This window comes from Myotis davidii, unplaced genomic scaffold, assembly GCF_000327345.1.
Source record: "Myotis davidii unplaced genomic scaffold, ASM32734v1 scaffold379, whole genome shotgun sequence".
NCBI classification, from domain to species: Eukaryota; Metazoa; Chordata; class Mammalia; order Chiroptera; family Vespertilionidae; genus Myotis; species Myotis davidii.
The window spans coordinates 1,224,237-1,244,759 of NW_006290553.1; the positions used below are offsets into that span (position 1 = coordinate 1,224,237).

Consider the following 20,523-nt stretch of genomic DNA (forward strand, 5'->3'; position numbering starts at 1 on the left):
GTGATGGTGCTCCTGGCTCTTTTGGGGAAAGACAGGAGGAGCGCGATTGTGCTCCCGGCACTCTAGGGGTTAATGCAGTAATTTTAGGGTCTCTTGAATGCAGGAAAACAATTTGGTCCAAATTTGTTATATATATACTAGAGGCCTGGTGCAGGAGATTCATGCATGTCGGGGTGGGGGTCCCTCAGCCCAGCCTGTGCCCTCTCCCAGTCTGGGACCCCTCGGGGGATGTCCACCTGCTGGGTCAATCCAGAACCACTGGCTCCTAAGCGCTCGCCTGCCTGCCCAATGTCCCTAATTGCTTTCCTGCCTGCCTGATGCCCCCTACCTGCTCCCTGGCCGGCCAGATGGCCCTAACTGCTCTCCCCTCCTGGCCTCCTCCCCTAAATGCCTAACTGCTCTCTCCTGCCAGCCTGATCCTCCTAACTGCTCTCCCCTCCTGGCCTGATCCTCCTAACTGCCTAACTGCTCTCTCTTCCTCTCATGCCTTCAGACCCCAGGTAGGAGTGCTGAGAGCTCTCTGCTCAGGACCTTTTATCTATAATAATAAAAGTGCAATGTGCTAATTAGACCAGATAGCCGAACAATCGACCTTCTGGACGAAGTGGGGGCTGCAAGGGAAGCCTGGGTCCTGGGTGCCAGAGGGAAGCTGCTGTGCGCACGCAGCCTGTTGAACAGTCGTGACTGGGACACCATTAGGACCAATTAGCATATTACCTGTCTATATATAGATTTTTATATTGCGAGATAGTATGCAAAAATAGAAATAAAATAAAAATTTTGAGGAACTTATATGTTTAAGACACTATCCTAACGAGTTGTGAGAAAATATAACTTACATTTATGAAAATTGCTATTTTTAAGAAATATTTTGATTGGAAGGCAAGGCATAAATATCTGAAAAATCAAGTACAGGCCAATTAAATTCAGTGTCAAGAACATAATAGATAGTTTGTAAATGGAAGAGAAACCTGGTGGGAATAATTTATTTTTGCTTTAAACTTTAGGAATTTCTCCTAAATTAATGCAGTACTCAGTGCTTTAAAACTCAAGACTGTTTACAGTATTAGACTAATCATAATTTTACCCATGCTTACTTCTTTAACTTCACCTATTTCATTCCTTTCTGTTCCTCTCGCAGAACTCAAATTTTACAATCCTAGTAAACTATTTGTAGTTCTTTTAACACCTGTCCACGTTTTTATGTTTGTCATTCTGCCTGGATTGCCTTGTTTTTCCTTCTGTCTCTCTCTTCCTATGTTCTTCTATTTAACCACTGTCCATCAAAACATATTCTTTTGGAAGCCATTCTTGAAAGATCTACTCCCTCCACAATTTGATTATTTTTATTCTTTTGCCCAGGGGTCCTCAAACTTTTTAAACAGGGGGCCAGTTCACTGTCCCTCAGACCTTTGGAGTGCCGGACTATAGTTAAAAAAAAACTATGAACAAATTCCTATGCACACTGCACATATCTTATTTTGAAGTAAAAAAACAAAATGGAAACAAATACAATATTTGTATTTTCATGTGGCCTGCGGGCCGTAGTTTGAGGACCCCTGCTTTTGCCATTGTATCTAGAGCGTGACTGTATTGTAGCAGTTACCATACTGTTCATTATATTTTTTTTCCCCACTGTAAACATGTGGTGGACTACAACTTTGCACTTTAAAATCTAACATGATATCCCTCAAGCCTGTAACAGTCCCTAGTTAATAGCAGTCTCATACATTAATGTTATTTAAGAAGGATATAGGAATGGACTGGTGAACTTGTCAGTTTAGAAATGTTTTTATAAAAAATAGTTGCCAGTTCTTGTATGGTGGGTAGGTTTGGGGTAGGCAAAAAGCAAAGAAGTATAGGGAGTGAACTGACAGAGGCAGGTAGAAAACAATACACACTAGGGCAGAATTTCTTCAAAGTTAGCATTGTTGAAATTTGGGCCTGGAATTTGTTAGACTGTGCTATCCTGTCATTGTAGACTGGTTAGCAGCCTTAATGGCTTTTCCCACTAGATGCTATTAGCAGTTCCTCAGTTGTGCTAACTTAGAATATCACCAGACATTGCCAAGTGTCCTTTGGGGAGAGGGGGAGAGCAGGAGAACACTCACTGTTGAGAACCCCCATTAGTTGAAACATTGAATAATTTCTTGATTATTCAAAGAATTAAATGCTAGAAAGGTAGCATAGAACCACATTAAAGTAACTTGAATGTTAGGATGGGGAATTTGAACTGTATATTACTAGAAATTTGAACTTAGTGTACATTATTGTGCTGCTTCTCACCTCCCTTCTATTCTCAGGCTCTTGCTGTTTTAAAGTGTGGTTCATGAACTATGCAACATTGATATCACTTTGGAGCTTGTTAAAATACAGAATTTCAGTTACCTATCAAACTTATTGAGTGATAAATCTACATTTTATCAGGATCCCTAAATGATTTGGGTGCACAGTAAAGTTTGAGAAACACTGCTTTGACCACCTTCTCACCTTGCTTAGAGGGATGACTTAGACCTGATTTAGGTGGTAATGTGATAAAAGTTGTGATTCAGGATCATCAGTCTGGTGTTTTTGATTAATTAAAATGAAGAGGTCCTGAAATTATAATGCTGCAGCCATGAGGTTGTGAGGGCTTGAAATTCATTTACTAATTTCTGCCACTTGACTGGAGAAGGGAGCTATTAAAAGGAATAACTAGCAGATCTTTGTAACTGGCTGAATATAAGAAATAAGGGAGGTTTGAAAAATAACAGGTCTTGAACCTTGGTGATTGAGTAAATTATGTTACCATTAATTTAAATGGGAATTTCTTTGAAAAACAGGTGTTAGTGATTGGTAGCAAGATGATAAATAGTTCAACATTTGTTTTTTTTTGAGTTTGAAAATATATAAGCAAAAAATACCAGATGGTTAGAAAATGTAGAGTCAAGACTTATATCAAAGTTGGAGAAAATTAGGGATCATCTGGGTAACTGTGTTTATCAGATAAAAGTTTTAAGGGAGATACGGAAAATGATTGAAGGCCTTTGATAGAAAGTGTCTAACATTAAGGTTACTTATACCGGGAAAAAAATAGGTGGCATGCACATTCCATTGAATAAGTATTAATGATATTCTGGGTTTTTTTTGTTTTGTTTTGTTTTTTAAATATATTTTATTGAGTTTTTACAGAGAGGAAAAGAGAGATATAGAGAGTTAGAAACATCGATGAGAGAGAAACATCGGCCAGCTGCCTCCCGCACACCCCCCACTGGGGATGTGCCCGCAACCCAGGTACATGCCCTTGACCAGAATCGAACCTGGGACCCCTCAGTCCGCAGGCCGACGCTCTATCCACTGAGCCAAACCGGTTTCGGCTAGTGATATTCTGTTTTAACAGTGTCAGTTCTATACTTACATTTTACTTTTAAATATGCTTTATATATTTTTGCTGCACAAATGAATCATTAAGTAGTAGAACTACTTTTTTCCTTTCAGAGTAATAATACCTTTAGTTTCATAGTGGAAATTATGGTCCATTTCACAGTAATTTTTGTACATGCTGATTTTGAGAAGGACTCATCTGTCACTAGGAGAGCCATCTTTGTAGTGTTTCTATAAAATCTTGGTTGCTTATTTGCCCTGGCTCGTGATCATCTTTTGTTCTAAGACTTACCATAAAAGTGTGTGTCTATACTTTATATGTAGTTACTCCTAAATTTATGAAATATGTCTAGATGTGGCTTGGAAGGATATAAATATATTTTTAATTGACATGTAATTTTTTTTTTAAATTTGAACAGTTGAACCCACTGTGAGCTTGATAAAAGGGCCAGATTCTTTAATTGATGGAGGAAATGAAACAGTAGCAGCCATTTGTATTGCAGCAACTGGGAAACCAGTTGCACATATTAACTGGGAAGGTGATCTTGGTGAAATGGAATCCACTACAACTTCCTTTCCAAATGAAACGGCTACAATTGTCAGCCAATACAAGCTGTTTCCAACCAGATTTGCCCGAGGAAGGCGAATTACCTGTGTTGTAAAACATCCAGCCTTGGAAAAGGACATCCGATATTCTTTCATATTAGATATACAATGTAAGTAAATGGTAACATTAGCTTTTTAAACATGTGATGCATTTTGTTTTCGTTTTCTTCCTTTAAAATTATTCTGTATCAAACTGTGTTTAATTTTAATATTTAGTATTCAGAAATTCTTACAGCTTTTCCTTACTGACATTTCCCCCCCCTTAATTTAAAAATATTTTTGTGGAAATTTCATTTAACCAAAACAGTTTTTTTGTTGTTGTTTTTTAAAATATATTTTATTGATTTTTTACAGAGAGGAAGGGAGACAGAGAGTTAGAAACATCGATGAGAGAGAAACATCAATCAGCTGCCTCCTGCACATCTCCTATTGGGGATGTGCCCGCAACCAAGGTACATGCCCTTGACCGGAATCGAACCTGGGACCTTTCAGTCCACAGGCCGACGCTCTATCCATTGAGCCAAATCGGTTTTAGCCAGAACAGTTTTTATCAGTTTGTAAAGATGGACAATGATATTAAAGATATTCTCTAACTTAGAATTATTTAGCTTTATCCTTTTTTAGACCTTAAAAGTAAGGTGGACTTAAGCAAATTGTGGAAATTTATACTTCAAAATGTACAGTACTTAGAGACAAACTACTTCGCCAGTCCAATTATTTTAGCTGTTCATCAATTTTATTGATGCCACCCAGAATGTTTTCTCTTTTCTCAGCAAAAATCTTTTACTTCCTAAATACATTTAAATTATTTTGAAAAATCTATATTCTTTCAGTATACGAACCAAATTTTATTGATTTGTAAGATTCTCATATAGGTAAGACAATATTTTGACACATCATTGGGATAATAATCATCATTATAAATAAGTTTAAAGTTGGCCTAGCTTGTATTTTTTTGTTATGGGATACTCTATTGTGCTTATGTTTGTATGTATGTGTGTGTATACTTTTCACTTTATATTTTTGCAAAGCATTTTAAAAGTTGAGCAAGATAAAAACTGATGGTGCATATCAATAAGGGCAAAGAAAGTGAAAATTAAGCATATTAGAAATAAACTTCTTTAGGTTCTACTGTCATTTCCATCATTGTACAGATCATAAATGTAGATAGGTTTATGAAGTTCTGATTTTTGTGGTTTTTTTTATATAATGCATGGAATTTAAAATTAGTTAGACTTGGTGTAATGGTTTCTAAAGCTAATTCTAAAGATTTTAAAACAACATTTATAGGATTAAACTTGAGAAGATACCTATGTGAATGTTATTACCATTGTATTCTTCAATATGAGTACCTTGTTGTCTCCTTTCTTCTGAGGAGAATCCAATTAAAGTTTCCCCCCTTTCTTACCTTACTTTCAGACTCTTAACTTTTTCCTTTTTCTTGTAAAATGCAGATGTTAATTGTAAGCACTATTGATATTTTCTTAGATATATTTTCTTTTCCTGTATCTAATCATTACTGAAATTTTCTTCCAGTTGTATTATGTATATTATTTTTTGTTTGCTTGAATGCAATCCTAAATACATAAATACATTTTTTCTAGTATAAGATATTGTAATTATTATTTAGATTTATTACCATGCTCCTAAAATGTTGTTAGAGTGCTTATGGCTTTTTCCTCTTAATAGGGACCATAAAACATGTGAACAAAGTTTAAGAAGATATAATCTTATATATAAAATTCATCTCTCAAAATCTGGAGGTATTTTTTGGGGATACATTAATATATCTCCCCTCCTTTTAAAATAAAACTCACAGATATCTATACTATTCTTTCAGCAACATTTTTAGTACCAATTTTAAGTTTCAAAAATGTTTGTTAATTCTTGGAGTGTATAAGAGGCAGGCATTTCTTTTTTAGAATTCTAAAGTAATTATACCTTAGTGAAAGTTTAATTTTTTACTACTTTTTTATAAACCTTGCTTGATAGTAGGTCAAGCTTTTCTGGCATAGTTACAGACTAATATAGTGTTTCTCTAACCTCCCATCTGACCATGTACTATTCATATAATTTACTATGTCGTTCACAGAAACATGGAGGGTCCCTGTACCTTATATTAGTTCCTTACAGAAGTCTTTCATGACAACCTCATCCCCGATCTAAATTAAGCCCTTCCTCTTGTCTTCTCTCTTAGCATCCTATTCTTTTTCATAATAGATTTTAGGTAAATAGGTTTAAATGCCATGTCTCATTGTCAAATTAAGAACTGAAATGTATTTTCATATATATCTATATTTTTCATAATAGGGTTCTTTAAATTTTGCTTTTGGTGATTATAGATTTGTGGATATTCTTACATTCAGTGTTTATAATAACAAGAACTTTAAGTGCTTGTAGTGCTTAATGTTTGGGTACTCATTGTTCATTTATTTACTCATTTGGTCAACTAATATTTATTGAGTACTGTCTTTCACATTGTTTATGTACATTGAGAGAAGAAAAATTTATTTCTATTCTTCTAAAGTTTAATTTACTATGTTTATGCTTTACCATTATATGTTGTATTTATCATTAACAAAAAATAATCTGTTCTGTCATGAATTTATTTTATAGATGCTCCCGAAGTTTCAGTAACTGGCTATGATGGAAATTGGTTTGTAGGAAGAAAAGGTGTTAATCTCAAGTGTAATGCTGATGCAAATCCACCACCCTTCAAATCTGTGTGGAGCAGGTAATAATGTTAGATACTTGTAAATTTATTTATTTAAAAGTGAAAAGAATTTTTAAGTGCTTAAAGTTGTCTTTTATCAGTGTAATACATGGTTATATCAATAGGTGAAAATTAAAGGGTTTCTAAGTGTTCTATTGCACCTCCCCCCACCTTTCTCCCAACCACAGTTCTGTTTCTCAGAAGCTACTTTAGCAGTTCCTTCTGATAGTCCTATTATAGGTCTTAAACTGCTTCTTCTTCATTTAGTCATTTTTAATGCTACCTACTCACTTCTTATGACTGATGAAAATTTAATTTTAGATATACCCCTTCACACATGTATATACCCATATACACACATATTCCTACCTTTTGTAATCCCAATGAGATTGTTACTTTTTTAAAAATATTTTTTTATTGATTTTAGAGAGAAAGGGAGAGGGAGAGAGAGATAGAAACATCAATGATGAGAGAGAATCATTGATTGGCTGCCTCCTGCACATCCCCTACTGGGGATGGAGCCCACAATCCAGGCATATGCCCTTGACCAGAATCGAAACCAGGCCCTTTCCACAGGCTGATGCTCTAGCTACTGAGCCAAACTGGCTAGGGCGAGATTAAGTTACTTTTAGTTAAATTTTGTAATTGTTGTTTGCCTCTATGTGACAGATAAATATTATTTACTGAGAGCTAAATAGTGTATTGGAATTCTGTTTTCTTTTGTATAAGCTATTTTTCCTGAGGCTAGTAATTGGCTTGTTTTTACTTGTGTAGCTTACTATGTATATCCATAATTCTCTTTAATTATGAAATTTTAACTATTACAATAAGGTTTTTATTCATATTTGTACCCCAAGGTTGGAAAAATGATATGTAATAATATGCTTAGTTCCACTGTAATGAATGGCTTTAGTGTTCCTATAGTGGAATTTTATTCCCATTGTGATTTACGGTAATACTAGAGGCCCGGTGCATGAAATTCGTGTACTAGGGGGGGGGTCTCCTCAACCCAGTCTGCACCCTCTCCAATCTGGAACCCTTCAGGGGTGTCCGACTGCCGGCAATTGGACAGCCCTCTCACAATCCGGGACCACTGTCTCCTAACTGCTCCCCTGCCTGCCTGCCTGATCACCTCACTCCCGGCTCCCTGAAACCCACCCCAAAAAGTTCCCCCCTGCTCCCAGTGTCCTGGCGCCCCTCTTCTGGCTGCATACTGAATTACTAACATCTTCAGGACATAGCTCTGTCTTATCCTGCTTCAACTTCAGTGCCTGTCCTGGTGCCAGGGACCTGAGTGGGTTTGCTGAGTGAGTGAATGAGTGAATGAATGAGCAAGTAAGTGAATGAGCAGTCAGCTACCGGTGGGGATAGTTCCACTCTGCTCTGGGCTGCCTGACTCAAATTCCTGGAAGTTCCTGCCCTGCTCCCAGTGGCCCCACTCCCCTCTCCTGGCTGCATAGTTTGCACAGGGCAGAGGCAGCCTAGGTGTGCGTTTTGGCAGATCGGTGCATTAGCACCTGTCTGCTGGGGATCCACCCCGAAGGGCTGTTTGTGGGCGTGGACAGTGGCGGATTGATGCATTAGCATCCACCAGCCCGGGACCCCCACGGGAGGGCCATTTGTGGGCGCAGCCGGTAGCTGACCGGTGCATTAGCACCTGCCAACCTGGGATCGCTGCAGGAGGGCCGTTTGTGGGCGTGGCCGGTTGCTGATGGCTGTGGTCCCGCCACCAGCCCTGGGTCTGTTCCCATACAGGCTGCCTGCCACCTGGGTCTCAAATAGCAGGCCCAGATGGCAGTAGGGCAGGCAGGATGGTGCTGTCCTGCCCTGCCTGCAATATGCAAATTAGCCGCCATCTTTGTTGTCAGTTAATTTGCATATCACCCTGATTAGCCAATGGGAAGCGTATCGGAGGTACGGTTAATTACCATGTTTGTCTATTATTAGATAGGAAACTAGATAGGACTACCCAAGTTAGTGTAGGTACCATTTAAAAATGGTGCCGTGGTTTTTACTGTCACAGGTGTCCACCTGACAAATGATATTATTTTATTAGAAGATCCTTCTTGGTGGTTTAAAAACTAACCATCTTTGTGTATTTTTGTTTGTTTGTTTTTTTTTGTTAATCCTCACCCAAGGATATTTTTTTCCATTGATTTTTTAGAGAGAGTGAAAGGGAGAGGTAAGGTTGGAGAGAGAGAGAAACATTTATGTGAAAGAGAACACATCGGTTGGTTGCCTCCTGCAAGCACCCCAACCAGGACCAGAAATTGAACCTGTGACCCTTCGATGCATGGGCTGGAACTCTAACCACTGAGAAACACTGGCCAGGGACAAAAAACTAACCATCTTTGGATGGAGCATAGCACAGACTTGTTCTGCATTAAATGATGCTTTTAAAAATATTACAGAAATTGCTAAAACACATCATGTACTTAAATGAGATGATGTTCCATTAAGAAAACTATAGATATATCATGAGTAGGTCCATAATTCATTGATAAGTATTTTGATTCCTTTGATAATATGAGTATGTTTTCAAATAAGATGTTTTTCTAATTTTCCAGTTTTCTGATTATAATTCTTGAGAATCTCATAATTTTGTTCTCTCCTCCCCTCCCATTCTAATATGTTGACCTAGGTACACTTATATGAGTTAATATTTTGAAAGAATTATTAGTTCAACTTTATAAAATTAAAAATTCCTAATTTAGTACATGCTTCATTTTATAGTGACTTTTACATATAGGATACTGGTTCTTTCACTAACATCTTAAAAGTTAATATCTTATTTAAACAGCTATCAATAAATAGAGACTAAAGATATATAAAATAATTTCATGCTTTTTCAAATCTAGGTTGGATGGACAGTGGCCTGATGGCTTATTGGCTTCAGACAATACTCTTCATTTTGTCCATCCACTGACTTTCAACTATTCTGGTGTTTATGTCTGTAAAGTCACTAATTCCCTCGGTCAAAGAAGTGATCAAAAGGTCATCTACATTTCAGGTAAGTTAATATCTACTTACAAAATGGGTTACTTGAATTATTCCTATAGTGATAATCATAATAATAATACTATAATTATGGTGGAAATTTATACTTGTGAAGATATAGATTCCTCAGTCTGAGATTTTCCAAATAATCTAAAGATAAAATAAAGTAATCCTATCTGAAATACATGTGCAAAGTGGCATTTCTTTACTTAAATATCAAAATGTCTATACAACAACTTTAAGACCTATGCATATAGTTAAATTTACTGTTAAATAATATTATTTATTACTTTCATAGGTAGTGTGTGCCTTGCTAGGTTCTTTACACCAAGAACAAGCAGTGGGATTTTTTTGTCTTGGGTTGGACACTCGACACACAAGTGTATGATAAATAAAGTAGGATATCAACTTTGATGACCTGGCTTGTTAAATAAAATTGTCACTCAATGTTACTATGCCATATTGGTTACTGAGAGGTAAAGTAGGAATACTACTGAAAATGTTCTAATGAAATAAATTTTAGATGTTTTTTATTGTTAGTCTTTAAACCACTAAGAACTTAGATATTTCGCATTCCATTTGTTTTGCTGTGAAAGTTCTTGTTAATTTGACAGTATAAATTTGAATATTCACAAAATATAGTTAATGCTAAAAACATTGTTTTCTGGGTGTGGCTATAAGTAATAAATTCTCAATGGAATTCTTATTTATACCAATTATGTAAATTATTTTGAGCATTTCTTTACTGACTATAAGAATGCAGCAAATCTTCATGCCTAACACATGGAAAATTATAGGCAAAAGGAAGAGAACCTTGAGAAATACAGGTTGGTATGGTAATTCTATAATAGGTAGTTAGAGTATTCATTTCTGCTCAAATCTAAAACTAAATCAGAGATTTTAGAGAAATTTTAAGCTTGGTTTTATGTTATATTCTCAGTCCTTTTATGATCACTCAACCTAAGAAAAGTCCCCTGTATTTCTCATCACAATTTGTAATTAGATCTTCACTTATTTACTTGCCTGTCCTCACATTTAAACAATTGTATTCACTTAATTTACCACTTAGTTAATGCCTGGCATATGATAAGGGCTCAATTTTATTTTTGTTTTTCATGAATCTCACAAGAAGTTTAGAGCTATGTACATCCCTATCTCTCCCTTTCTTCCAGTAGCAGTGCTTTGGTGGAAATCTAAATAAAATTAGATATTAGTATACTAGTCTCCCTTTTTCCCTTAGAGATTTTTTATTAAAAAAACAAAAGAACCTTAAAGCCACAGGAAATGTATATTTAAAATGTACTTATTTAAGGACTGCTTACTTTTTTCTGTTGTACAAAATTTAGCGTGAGATATTACTTGTAAATCTTAGACCCAATGTGTTACGATTATGTAATCCTATCTAATAAAAGCGTTATATGCAAATTAACTGTCACTCCCTCACGCCGTCAATCCATCACAAAGATGGCAGCGGCCACGGTGCTGGAGCGAGCAGGAGGCTTGGGTTGCCCCAGTGATGGAGGAAGACAAATTTCCTGCCTGCCTGGCTGGCCCTGAGCTCCGCTCAAGACTATAAAGTTTCAATTATAGAAGATAAATAAATCCCAGATACCTGCTTCCAGGCTGCGGGCATGGCCAGCCTGAAAACGGCCATCAGCCCCTCACCCAGGCTGGCCAGGCACCCCAGTGGGGACTCCTGCCCTGAAGGGGGTGTGGTTAGCCTGAAAACAGCCCTCAGTCCCCCACCCAGGCTGGCCAGGCACCCCAGCGGGACCCCCACCCTGATCCTGGACACCCTTCAGGATAAACCAGCCGGCTCCCACCTGTGCACCAGGCCTCTATCCTATATAATAAAAGGGTAATATGCAAATTGACCTTAACAGCAGAACAACTGGGAATGAATGGTCACTATGACACACACTGACCACCAGGGGCAGACGCTCAATGCAGGAGCTGCCCCCTGCTGCCAGCACAGCAGTGGTGACGAGAGCCTCTCCCGCCTCAGCAGCACTAAGGATGTCCGACGGCAGCTTAGCCCTGGTCCCCGCTGGCAAGTGGACATCCCCTAAGGGCTCCTGGGCTGCCAGAGGGATGTCTGATTGCCAGCTTAGGCCCAATCCCCCCGAGGGGCGGGCCTAAGCCAGCAGGTGGACATCCCCTGAGGGGGTCCCAGACTGTGAGAGGGCACAGGCTGGGCTGAGGGACCCCCTGAGTTCACAAATTTCTGTGCACCGGACTCTAGTAATTTAAATATTAGGGCTCAATTTGGGAAATCTCACATATATTGATTACATTGGTGGTAATCCTAAATTCATATATTTTGGCATTCTGGATCCACTTCCTAGTATTCCTGACTTTTGTGTCCAACTGACTATTAATGATTATTAACCCTATGTAGAAGTATAAAGAGACACAATTTCACACTCAAAATTAAGGTCCTAATCTTTTTCCTGCCCCTTGCCACCAAATCTCTTCCTTCATTAGTCTTCCTCCCTTCACTTATTGGTTGCTCTTTCCGTCTATGTCTGAGGATATAATCCTTGATACTTACATACCTTTGATACTTACCTCTCATACCCTATTCAACCCATCAACAAATCAATGTCAGCTTTCCCATTATGTTATATACAGAACTTTACCAATTCTCCACTTCTACTTCAAATATTCTGGTCCAAGCCATCAGAAACTCTACTTAACTGTTGGGACAGCCATTTAATTGTGTTACTTTTAATCTGTTATCAAATGAGCAGCCAGAATATTTTTAAAGGATAAGTCAAATCATGCCACTTCTCTCTTTTAAACCTCCCATGGACTTTCCATTCTCACTTCCTTTAGGTCTTTATCAAATATCACCTTTACAATTGTATTTAAAATTGAAACCTCTCTCTTCTTGCCTCTCTGCCTTATTTTTCTTTACTGTACTTATTGCCATGTGACATACTACATATTTTATTTTATTTATATGCGTCTCTTTTTACCCTAACTAGAACATAAGTCCTAAGAGGGCAGGATTTTTGCTTGCTATAATTACTGCTACATTCTCATCATTGGCAATAATAATAATGCTTATTAGCACATAGTAGGTGTCCAGTGAACTTTTGTTGCATGAATAGATAAATTTGAGAAGAAAGCAATCAAGAAAGAATTAAAAATCGAGAATCTATTTTATGTAATTTTTTTTTTTACAAAGTAACTGGTAATAAACTTCATATATTTTTTTTTATTATTCTCTAGTAAGTCTCCTAAGAATCACAGTTTTTTTGCCACTAAGAACTTAAGGAAAAGATAGCATTATATGACAAGAATTAGACTTCATTTTTTTATCCACGGTGTTTAATACAATACATTATGCTGAGTTTATTTAAATCTTCTAAGAGCTTCTTAGGAATATATCAAAATTCCTAGTTCAAATACTGCCTTTCCAAAATGCTAAAACTTAGTAGGCTTTTATTAGAATAAAAGGTCATAATTCACACAGAGTAAGTTATCAAAGTTAATCTTTTTCATTGGAACTTTTTTTTACTTCAGTATTAAAATTGGTATTTATAGCCCTCAGTGGGTAGAGTGTCAGCCTGTGGACTGAAAGGTCCCAGGTTTGAATCTGGTCAAGGGCATGTACCTTGGTTGCAGGCATATCCCCAGTAGGGGGTGTGCAGGAGGCAGCTGATCGATGTTTCTCTCTCATCTGTGTTTCTAACTCTCTATCCCTCTCCCTTCCTCTCTATCCCTCTCCCTTCCTCTCTGCAAAAAAATCAATAAAGTATATTTTTTTAAAAATAAAATAAAATTGGTATTTATAATTTTTAGAAATAATTAAAAATATCTGTAAAAGGAATGTCTTATGACTGGAGACTGAAAGTTCTACTCAGAACAAAGTAGAGTTAGCAATCCTGTTTGAGAGAAGTTGTTCATAATTTTATTATACGTTTCCTAAGTGGGTAAGCATAAAATTTTGGACAAGAGGTGATTGATTCAAGATTGCAATATTCGACTTCAGTTCTTACTCATGGGAATACAATGGCTCTTTGTCCAGTATGTGCTTTTGTAGTTGCTTTTGCTCTGTATTTTTCCTTGATACCTCTTACTGCTCTCTAAGAATAGGGAAGCACTTTTTATATATCACATAAGTTCTTCCCTGCCCAAAATTCAAAGTACTTATCTATGTAAATCTTGAGTTTCAAATCATACTGATTTTTAGGATCCAGACATATTATAAGACTTAGAATCCACATATTCATAGCAATCCTTAAACTTTTAAGATTCATAGATTTTGTTTACTTAAAGAGTTTATATAAAATCTAAAAGAAAAAGTAATCAATTTAATTTTTAACATAGTAATTATTATGCTAAAATATACTTTATCACTAAAGGGCCTTACTGTAATTTTTCCCCCCCATTTGGCAGAACTCATTAATTTGAAAAAGAAACTTAAGAAGTTCTTCATTTAGGTGTGAAGAACTCACTGTATAGTTCATTGCATTTGTTATATACTCATCACACATTCAGCAAATAATATAAAAAAAAGTCTGACTGAAAAAATAAGAAATGCTGTTGTGAAGGATATTAAATAATGATAAATAAGTACTTATTGGTGATTACAAAATACTAGTCTTTCTGTTTCCTTACATTAATTGTGACTTTCATTTATCATGGAGGAGGGAAATAATTTAAAAATATGAATAAATGTCATATGTATTGCCATATGTCCATTACTTAAAAATACAAAATAATGAAGTATTAACACTAGTCCCTGCGATCATATTAATAGTCAAGGTATGCTATTTTTAACATTGGTTGAGAAGGGGATGGTTTGCTCAAAAATTTCTAGAACCACTGACAAAATAAAATAAGATTTTTAATTGGCATTTTGGGGGTACTTTTTAAAGTTAGATTTATCTGAAAGCTGTAAAGAACAGCTTTCACATAAAGAACATTGCATGTAGAAGTAGTAAATGTCAGATTGTTGGGTTTTTTTTTAGGACACTTGACAAAAGTGTTATATGTCTTATACTTGTTGAGAGCTCAGGTATATGAATTGTTCTGTAAAAATAGCATTTCATTAAGAGCCATCAAAAACTTTAAAATTTTCTGTGCATAAAAATTTGAATTATAAATAATTACTTAGGTGATTGTACTTTTATTTAAATATGCTGTGCCAGTTTATTGTAATACTTTTTCTTTGTGAATCATTGTAAAAATGACACTTAATACTTAAAACTTGACTTTTCTATTAGCCCTCCCTCCTCAGAAAATACATGAGTTGTCTTACAAATGATTAATTTTTAGTTTATTTCTTTTAATAGCCTGGTTCTGTGAATTTGGTTTTATAAGGCTTTATTACTTTAGTACTAGAAATTGTCCTGCAATTCCACAATTGTGGGGGTTTTTTGAGATTTAATTTATTCAGCTAGTGAATTTGTTCTCACAAATTAAAACTCTTCCTTGATTCACTTACATATAATATGATAACTATTATCCAATTCAAGGTACTTGACAGGATTGCCTATTCTGTTGGTTTACACACATAGGAAATTACTTATACTGTACTTATTAAATTTATACTGTACTTGCTAAATTTTTACCACATTCTATACATATGGCATTCCGTGATGAAACCTGTTTCAGTAAGTATATTTCTTTAGCTTGTAATTTTAGAATAACTTATCCCATGTAGATTTAGTATTTTTCTAACAATCATTTTTAAAAACTATCAGTACCACTCATGTAAAAATTAATAATAGGAGATTACCATTTGGGTCATTTATTTTTATCAAAGTGAAGAAATTCAAGATTTTTTTTGTCTCATCCTTTCTTCAAACTCTAGAGTTTTATGCAACATGACCTACGAATACCACCTAATTGATAATTAACCAATCTTTAATTTTTACTGTTTATGTTTAGTTGCTTTTTAATATTAATGGCTATTTTCTCTGTATTCTAATGGCAATACACAGGATCATTTGCATCTAATATTTGAGTATTATTAGAATGTTCTCTCTAAAATATTAGCTACATTTTTTGAAACTCCATCATAAAGCAATGTAACATTTTCTAAATGTTCACATATTTTATCCATGGGCTATAGACATTTTTATAATTTATAGTTTACATGTTTTTACTTTGTGAGTCTCATTTGATAATAGCCCATTTGGCTAACACAGTTTAAATATGCTTTTTATTTTTTTAATTATTAAATAATGGCATGTACTGTATATATCCTTTTTAAAAATTGAAGAGTTCTCTTTATTTAAGGAAAATATTTTTGAGAGAATTATTAAACCAAGAGCTTATTCTATGACCACTTAACAAGATTCTATAGTTTTTCATTCTTTTATAAATTAATTCAGATCTTATAAAAATAAACTATATTAGGTAAAATGGATATTAAGAAAACCTACTTTGATTATTTTCAGTCTTGTTTTTATTTCCTTGTGCTACTGGCCAAAACAAAAATTACATTTTATTTATTTGATTTAATTTTTGGTATGATAATTATTAAGCCAGATATATATGACACTTAAGTAATGTTTTTCATTTAAAAAACTAAGAAAAAACTCCCAACATTTCTCTGAGTACAATATAATGCTTAAACTTAGAATAGCATAGTTTAGGTTTACATCGTATGTAATTTTTAACTCCTTTTACTTTATTGGTAATTGTCAGTTTTGTTATTTTTAAAAAATATAGAAATACCATTACATTCTAATTTAATTAAGAATGAAAAACTATTGTTACTATGAATATATATTCATTAGCTGTGCTGTCTTTTCAACTTGCTGCTGAATCAGCCTGCATTGACATTCTTTGCCTTTCTGTGTCTTGTCTATCTTTACTGTTTTCATTAGATCCTCCTACTACTACCACCCTTCAGCCTACAGTTCAGTGGCATCTCTCAACTGCTGACATCGAAGATCTAACAAAAGACGTAAAAAAATTGCCCTTCCCATTGTCAACTTTGGCAACAATTAAGGATGATGCAATTGGCACGATCATTGCTAGTGTAGTGGGTGGGGCTCTCTTCGTAATACTTGTAAGTGTTTTGGGTGGAATATTCTGCTATAGGAGAAGACGGACGTTTCGTGGAGACTACTTTGCCAAGAACTACATTCCACCCTCAGATATGCAAAAAGAATCTCAAATAGATGTCCTTCAACAAGATGAGCTTGATTCTTACCCAGACAGTGTAAAAAAAGAAAACAAAAATCCGGTGAATAATCTAATACGGAAAGACTATTTAGAAGAGCCTGAAAAAACGCAGTGGAACAATGTAGAAAATCTCAGATTTGAAAGACCAATGGATTATTATGAAGATCTAAAAATGGGAATGAAGTTCGTCAGTGATGAACATTATGACGAAAATGAAGATGATTTAGTTTCACATGTAGATGGTTCCGTAATTTCCAGGAGGGAGTGGTATGTTTAGCAACCACTAAATTTGACTTAACTATGTACAATGTTTCATTCATACTAGTTGATCATTTTCAGATTGTTCATACTTTTTCTTGAGGAAGAATAAGCTTTTACACCTTGATTTTCAAGCTTTTTTATATTCTAATTTGACAGATGCAAATGTAAAATCTGGGTTCGATGTATGTGAGCTGCTTTATAATTTTTTTTTCAATGCTGTACTACTGTCTCAAGATTTAATTTTTAATGCAGAGTAATTTACTGGTCTGAGGCACACAGGTAAGAAGAAATGTCAACATTAAATGTATGACGTTTTTGGTACACAAATTTAAAAAAAGAAAGGAAACTTCCTTGGTATTGTGTATTAAATGTTTACCTAAGACTATAATCTCAATTATAATGTTTGTTAAACATACCTCTCAAAATTTATCACCACTAAATGATACTACATTTAAATTGACTAATTCAAGAAATGTTTATATATATTTTTAGTATACAAAAAATATTCAGTCTAAAGAAACACCTTTCTTTTCAAGCATTATTTTCTAAGTTTCTCTACAAATGGAATCTTTACCTCTGCATTTTAATGAGCCTTGCCATAATTACTGTAGAATGGCTTTTCAAAGATATTTTGTTGCACTAAAACTGTGGTAGTAAACTCAGTGAACATGATGTGTGGAAGAGCATAATTAGCTGCTCAGTATTTTTGGCCAGAATACATGCAAGAGTAATAAAAACATGCCTTTTAAACATCATAATTACAATATTTTTCATCTCTGGAGGACATTTCTTATGTAGTCATGTGAACATGAAATTTGGTACAGTGTTAGTTTGTTTTGATGCTTTATGTCCTAAATATAAGAATAATAATAAAATATGGTACACAGTTAATAATAGTACAGAGAGGGCATTTCAGTATATGGATAAACATGGGCAAACTAACATTGGAATGCCAATTTTAGGAATAAGATGTTTCAGCCAAGAATCTATACAAAGAATTTTCTAGACCATGTTGTTTTAGTCATTTATATTGATATTGTTCAAACGGGTAAATATACAGAAAAACATTTAGATAAACTTGGGAACTTGAGATTTAACAATAAAAATCTGAATTATAAAACCAATCACTAACACTTGCTGATGGATATTGTCAGACCATCCTCCTTTCCCCCCCAAATGTATGTATATGTTTCAAGATTTTTGTTTTTCCAATTAAAACTGGAAACATCATGAGGTTTTTGTTTTGTTTTTGTTACCTAATTCATTAAGTATATTCTTTCCAGAAATGTATCTTTAAAAAAATGTTATATAAATCTTCAAATGTGGATTTTCTTTTGAGGTAATTAAGTTGCTTCTGTGGAATCCTATAAAATTGTAATAATGACAACTATTTTGAAGCCCAAAGAATATGGTTTTTGTATTTTTTTCCTGTTGATTATTCATTTACAAAAGGACTGTATAGAATTGCCTTAGGTGTTTTGCCAGGGAATTGAAGTGGAAGTTAGTAGGAGAATCATAAATTAAATAAATTATTTTGTTAATAAAAAAACAAAGTAGGTACTTTTTTTTTAACCATCCCAACTACCACCCTTTTGATCCTTGTCAAATCTAAAAGAATGGTTTATACGGCAAAGCTCTAACATGGTCATAGAATTTTACAAGTAGTTAAGGTTTTATTCCAAATGAGTATAACTCAGTTTCCTTTGTTTTAACTCTCAGTATTTTCTGAAAATTAGAAACCTATTTTTCCAAACACTTAGTATAAGGCTATAATGTCCATTAAGGATTCAATCCAGTTCACTGATATCTTGTTAAAAATACCTGATTTTAAATATAACTGATATATAAATATTAAGTCTCTTTGGTCCAACTCATTGGAAGAAAAACTCTTGAAAATACTTGGTGAATGAAGTGACTTTTTTTTTTTTAAATTAAGTCTCAGCAATGATATAGCCACAGAAAGATGGATTCTAAATTTTCTTACCATGGATGATTTGTGGCTTTTTGAACAAATTTTATCTTTAGAACAATCATTTGCAATGCAATATGAATCAGCAGTCACATTTATAATACTGTATTAATCTCAACTTAAGTATAATCTGAAGGAAATTAGAACTGTATTTCAAAAAATTGCTTAGTGCCCTGACCAGTTTGGCTCACTGGATAGAGCATCGGCCTAGGGACTGAAGGGTCCCAGGTTCGATTCTGCTCAAGGGCATGTACCTTAGTTGCAGGCACATCCCCGGTAGGGGGTGTGCAGGAGGCAGCTGATCGATGTTTCTCTCTCATCGATGTTTCTAACTCTCTATCCCTCTTCCTTCCTCTCTGTAAAAAAAATCAATAAAATATATTTTTTAAAAAATTACCTAGTGATTATCAACTTCCTGTATATTATGGCTATTGTGCAGTTAGGGTTTTTTGTTTGTTTCTTTTGTTTTTGGCTGGAGAGATGCAAGGAAAACTGCGAGTGAGTATTTGACATAATTCTGTATCTTTAAACTATTTGGCAAACTAAAATATTCCAAAATTTTAAGAATCTGATACTGATGCTTAAGGCTTTCTGAAGCATTGCACTGTTGTTCGTTAGAGCTTTGTGTGTGATTATTGTACATAGAGACTTGTTTTTAAACATGAGTAGTTGTAGGAAATAAACAATTTTCTTAAATTAATTTTTGAATATCAGTGGTGCATAGACAATTGATATATATGAAAATCCTACTCAAAAAAATGAAAGAATAGTATTTTGGCCATCTTTATATCTATTTATTTCATATTCTTTGAACTGGTTTTTCATTTTTGTAATTTAGGTAAGGTTTTTCTTTCACATTGGTTAAAATATTTCTATAGTACAATGGAGATTAATGTAACACTTATTTTTCCTGCCATTCTTTATTAAAATACATCAAAATTTTAATAGGCTAGGGATTACTTCAAAAGTGATGTTTGAGAAGTACTAGTAGTTTAAAGATTTAGTATCTTACCATGTGCCTAAAAGGTTTCTATTTGACAAATCTAACAATTAAAACATTAAGGTTTTTCAACAATAAGTTCTACTTACTGTAAATTGTTTCTGATAGTCATATAGTGAAAAGTTTTATAAAGATAACATTGGCTAAATGTTTAGCATAAGGGCCTGTAAGAAATACAATGTATTAGTGCAAAAATGCAGAAAAATGTAGCCATTTGATATGTGAAAACATCTGAATTGAGTTTGCTTTTGCTTTTGATGAATACTGCTAAAACAAAGTATATGAACAAGTAAGAAATTGTTATATGTAGAAGTAATTAATGTAAAAGGGAAGAAAGGAAGTACCTCTGTTGAAATTTAATAATAATAGTGGAATGATTCATAGTTCAAATTATTTTTCCTGTTTATTGTTTAGAAATGTAACATCTATAAAAAAAAGCTTCTTTCTCAGATTTTTGGCACATTTGGT

The 20,523-nt window shown here is 34.5% G+C and overlaps 1 protein-coding gene across 1 annotated transcript in view; it reads left to right on the forward strand.

Annotated features, from left to right (window-relative positions):
- The window catches only part of PVRL3 (poliovirus receptor-related 3), a 31,211-nt gene extending 12,200 nt beyond the window's left edge, over positions 1 to 19,011 (forward strand). The window contains 4 exon segments of the mRNA XM_015563805.1: positions 3,783 to 4,079; positions 6,586 to 6,703; positions 9,541 to 9,692; positions 16,525 to 19,011. Coding sequence (XP_015419291.1) covers positions 3,783 to 4,079; positions 6,586 to 6,703; positions 9,541 to 9,692; positions 16,525 to 17,102 — 1,145 coding nt within the window. The 3' untranslated portion in view covers positions 17,103 to 19,011.
- The last annotated feature ends 1,512 nt before the right edge of the window (positions 19,012 to 20,523 follow it).